Genomic DNA, 4,695 nt, shown 5'->3' with positions numbered 1-4,695 from the left:
TATCGAAGAGATGTTGGAGGAAGAAGAGGAGGCGGAAGATGGAGAGAATGTGAAGCCGGTTTTGCGCAAACTAACACAGTTACCCAAAAAACGCAAAGATGAAGCAGTACAAGCGAATTCCAACCGAAAATCAAATGATGAAACATATGTGGAAGATGACGAGCAACCCACTAGCACGGCACGCGAAGCCGCCAAAATCGAGAACCAAGTAGATGAGAATCAGTGCCGTGTCTGCACGTCCAAGGAAGCACTTGTCAGTCTTTTTAACGCAACTAGTAAGCAAACTATAGCAGACAAGTTAATGATCATCTGCCCAACAGTTTCCATTGCTCAGAAGGATTTTATGCCGCAATTCATTTGCAATCCATGTTTGGATAAAGTAAATATCGCCTTAGAGCTGAAAACGCAATGTGAAACAACCGAGCGGGAATTGCGCAAAAAATTGTCACGTAGTAAGAATAAAGTACGGCGACCGGCTGGCTATGTGGTCATAGATGCTACATTGGACTCAGATCCATCAGATGAGGAGCCTAACGATGATGTAGAATTTAAAGTATCTGACGAAGGTGGAATAACTGCCGAAGATGATTCCGATGATTCCGATTTCGGTTCTCCAAAAAAGAAACGGTCCCCACGTGTGGCAGCTGCTAAGAGGGGTAAACGCAAATCGGCCGCAGCTACTCCGGCGCCAAAAGTAAAAGAGAAGAAGCGTGTGGGTGGGCGCCCAGCTTCAAAACGGTCTTTGCCATCACCAGAAGTAATAATAAAAGAGGAGAGCAGCGACGAAGATGAGGAGCCAAAAGAGAAACAAGTAAAGAAAAGGAAAACCAAGAATACACCACAGTCGGATGAGGCCGAAGATAAGCCCAGTGAGTTCCCTTGCGACGAATGTGAACAAGTGTTTGCACGTAAACTTTCCTTGATTCTACACAAAAAGGCGCATAATCAACGACAGCCCATCAAGTGTGAAACATGTGGGCAAATATTTAAGATACAGGGTGCCTATCGTAAGCATGTGCAAAAACACACCGATGAGCCATCCGGCTTTGAATGTAGCAAATGCGAGTATACAGGCAGCAGTAAGGCGGAATTACGTCGACACTTGGTAGAGGAGCATGACGAACAGGGTGTGCTGCATCAATGCGAGAAATGTAAGCGAAAATTTGTTTCCGAGGCACGGTTAGAAAAGCATAAAGAAGGACGTTGTCCAGGTGTGGAACGTGTGGCGAAAATAAGGCTCGATGTGGAAAGTTATACGGTTGGAAAGGACTTATTCAAAGCAGTGGCACCGCTCACAACAACCTACTGGAGTGATAGTTTCTCCGATTAAGCACTTCTAGCCATATCTGTTTGCATAAGGCATCCATAAGTATGACGGTAATTACAAGACATTAGTGTTCTTTTCGCCGATCAATGGAATTGTTTTGATTTTTTTTTCAATAGCATAGATTTATTAAGTTCATTTCTGTTAAAAATAGATGAATCATAAATTTGAGAATTCAAGAAATCGCAATATTGCTATTTATGTACGTATGTTTAGTTATGATTTGCAGAACGGCGCAAAATGAAATTAACGCTAACATTTTTCATAGAAATTTAAGATCTCCGGTTTGTGAAATAAACTGTCTTAAATATGAAATGTATCAATATACTTAAAGAAATTGAAGATATATTACGAACATTTTTCCTGTTTAAATTTTATTACCATTCTTTCCAACAGGAAATATATTCATTAATCTTTGGAATTTGTTGTAATAGGAACTTATGTTTTCGAATTATAAATATTGTAATTAAAGATGTAATTTTGATATGCTGTACAATTGTATCAGTTTTATTATTTGACAAAAACGACCTTTTCCTAGCATTAGTGATTAATGTAAATCCAAATTTGTAAGAAAATATTTCTAAGTGTGGCTTTGTAAAGAAACCCCCTTCTAGTGTATCATGAAAATGAGTAAAATCTACTTTTCCGTAAAATAAAGTAAATTAAGTAAAAACCAGTGTCTCACTTGCACTTTAATCCATACAAAGTTTTTAATTATCCTTACACATATACAGTGGCATTCACCTAAATAGCGCACTTTTATTTTTTACAATATTCACAATTCACAATTTCAAAAAAATGTTATAAACATTTTTTTTCGAGGGGTTGCTTATTTTCTTCCATATAAAAGTAGATTTTGGTCATGCGTTACATGGCAGAAAATGCGCAACACCATCGACCAAAAAAAAACTCAAAAGTCAACGGTATTTTTCAGTATTTCAAACCTGCACAAAACTGCATACCCAAAACGTTTAAAAAAATGTGGAAAAAATTTAAAATTTTGATGACATTATTTTGAAATTTGTTAAAAGTTTCTGAACTGTACACCATGGTGTAATAATAACAAGGTGTTGTCAGTAACTTAACCTCACTTTTTCGGCAGGTCTATTCCGGTCACGCATTTTAAAGTAGTAGAAAAATGTTTAATTACAGGCCTATAAGCGTGAATATATGTTTGTATCGTATGCTCCACACAGGTTGCACATATATTGTAACTTATAAAAAAGTACAGGCCGTAAAATAAGGCAATTTCCTATAAAACTGTAAATGATTTTTTAAATAGATTAGTAATAATAATAATAGATTGGCGCTTACATATATGTTAGCGTTTGGCCGAGCTTCTCCTCCGACTTGTGGCGTGCGCCTTGATGTTGTCACACAAAGCGGAGGGACCTACAGTTTTACGCCGACTCCGAACGGCGATTGCTTTTTATGAGAAGCTGTTTTTCATGGCAGTAATACACTCGGAGGTTTGCCATTTCCTGCCGAGGGACGACCGCTGTTAAGAAAAAACCTTTTTTCTATATTTTTTGCGATGTTGATTTGACCAGGGTTTGAACCCAGGTGCTGCTGAGTGGAGCGCGCACTGCTTGCCACTACGCCACAGCGGCTGACATATAGATTAAAACACATAAATATCGATAATATAAGCGAAGTCGTAATTTAACCATGCTGTCGCTCTATTTTAGTGTATCAGTAGTCCATTTGGCTCGATATTATGACAATGCAGCAAAAGATATTTAATATAAAAAAATCGACTTTCCATACGATTTTTGTGTACGTCTTTTTCCATTGATAACTACGATATCTTTTATATTTTATATTTTGAGGACAAAAATTATACAAATCCAGCAATTTTAATTATTAATATCGTTCTGAAAACACCAAGTTCTTTAAAAATCACGATAAAATGAAATACTAAAATGGAGTATTTTAAATACAATTTCCCAACTAATAGCATTATAAAAATTAAGATCGGCAGCACTGAAAATAAGCATGCCGATCTTGTAAAAATTACAACAAACACGTCGCTACTGACAACACCTTGTTATTATTTCACCATGCTGTACACAAAGTTTTGAACTTTGAATTATACGGTGATGTGGCGGATGTGTCTCCGATACAGCCTGCAGACCAAGACGAAGGCGCTGGACTGTTCCTTTTTTTTAGTTTTCTACGTTGATATGACCGATACTGTACTTATATATGGAAATATGGATAAGACAAAAGAAATGTGGGATTACCCAAAAGTTCTTATTTTTACCGATATGTTTAATGGATATTTATTTAAAGAGTTGATATCTAATGCGCACAAAAGGTAAGTATTTAATGCTTGACTTCAGCACCATTCCTTTTATATACAATAAAAGCTGCTGACATCGAATGCCCATAGCTTTTAGCTTCCAGTCCTTAGGGATTTTGTTTAGCAAATTTACACAATAAGTGAATCCATATCCGTAAACTAAAAGCCTCGAACCCATAACAAAAGGAAAATATTCAACAACAGTTGCATAATAAACTAATTCATTCAAAATAACTATGTATGTACATACAATCCCAAGTCATTGACGCAGGAAAAGGAGGAAGTCAACTTTAAATGGAAATGACAGTTGGAAATTGCTTAATGACCGAAAGTAAGAGGCGCAGTGTTGACGCTGCCATATTTGAAATATTTTCACTTCATCAGTATTTTATTTCAACATTTTTTATATATGTACATATCGACTTACATTTTCATGCATCATTAAATTTTTGACCCGAAAACCATTAGGTAAGTAAGTCAGGAGAGCCAAGAAAAGCCGATAAAGAATTACTTGACTTTGCAGGCTGCCTTCCCAGCTGCGATCTGAGAAGTATGTAATTGATAGGCCAGAAGAAAAATAGCTTTTTACAGCAGTTGTTTTTTGTTTTTTTTTTTTGTTTTGTTTACACTGTGGCCTAACAGCTACAACCATACCGACAAACATACCTAAATACCTTTACCAGCTTGCGACGGATCCACCATCCATGCAGGATGATTTTATGCACGCTCGCCATGACAAGGAAAAACGTGATTTCAATTTCTAATCCATTTACAATTGAACGTGCGCGCGTACATGCATCGTCACAAAAGCATGTTGGGCAGAGGGTAGGGGGAGGTAAAGAAAGCGCAAGTAAGCAAATGAATGGTCGATTTCTAAAGAAGTTGCTTAAGTCAAATACAGGTTCAGCTAAACGCGTATCACCAACAGCGATGGCATCTTTGTTTCAGAGGGCTCTTTAAATTTCTGCTCGATGCAGTTGAAACATCTGTTATCGGAATTCAGTGCGGCGTGTGTAGTGGCTGTTGTTGCTGCTGCTTTTCTGGCCATTGTAGGCGTTTATTATTGCCA

The 4,695-nt window shown here is 37.3% G+C and overlaps 2 protein-coding genes across 2 annotated transcripts in view; one reads left to right on the top strand and one right to left on the bottom strand.

Annotated features, from left to right (window-relative positions):
* Positions 1-2,020, top strand: LOC118743284 (zinc finger and SCAN domain-containing protein 5A; the record flags this gene model as incomplete). The annotated part of the gene is given in 1 exon segment (XM_036475867.1): positions 1-2,020. A coding segment is annotated over 1 exon segment (1,330 nt), but the record flags the coding sequence as incomplete, so codon positions are not given.
* The window catches only part of LOC118743285 (sex peptide receptor), a 91,688-nt gene that overhangs the window by 61,087 nt on the left and 25,906 nt on the right, over positions 1-4,695 (bottom strand). The window lies entirely within an intron of this gene.

Source organism: Rhagoletis pomonella, unplaced genomic scaffold, assembly GCF_013731165.1.
Source record: "Rhagoletis pomonella isolate Grant_MI unplaced genomic scaffold, Rhpom_1.0 Rhpom_scaffold_00007, whole genome shotgun sequence".
Classification (NCBI taxonomy): Eukaryota; Metazoa; Arthropoda; class Insecta; order Diptera; family Tephritidae; genus Rhagoletis; species Rhagoletis pomonella.
Note: the sequence above shows the minus strand (reverse complement) of the source record. Positions and strands in the feature narration are given on the sequence as shown.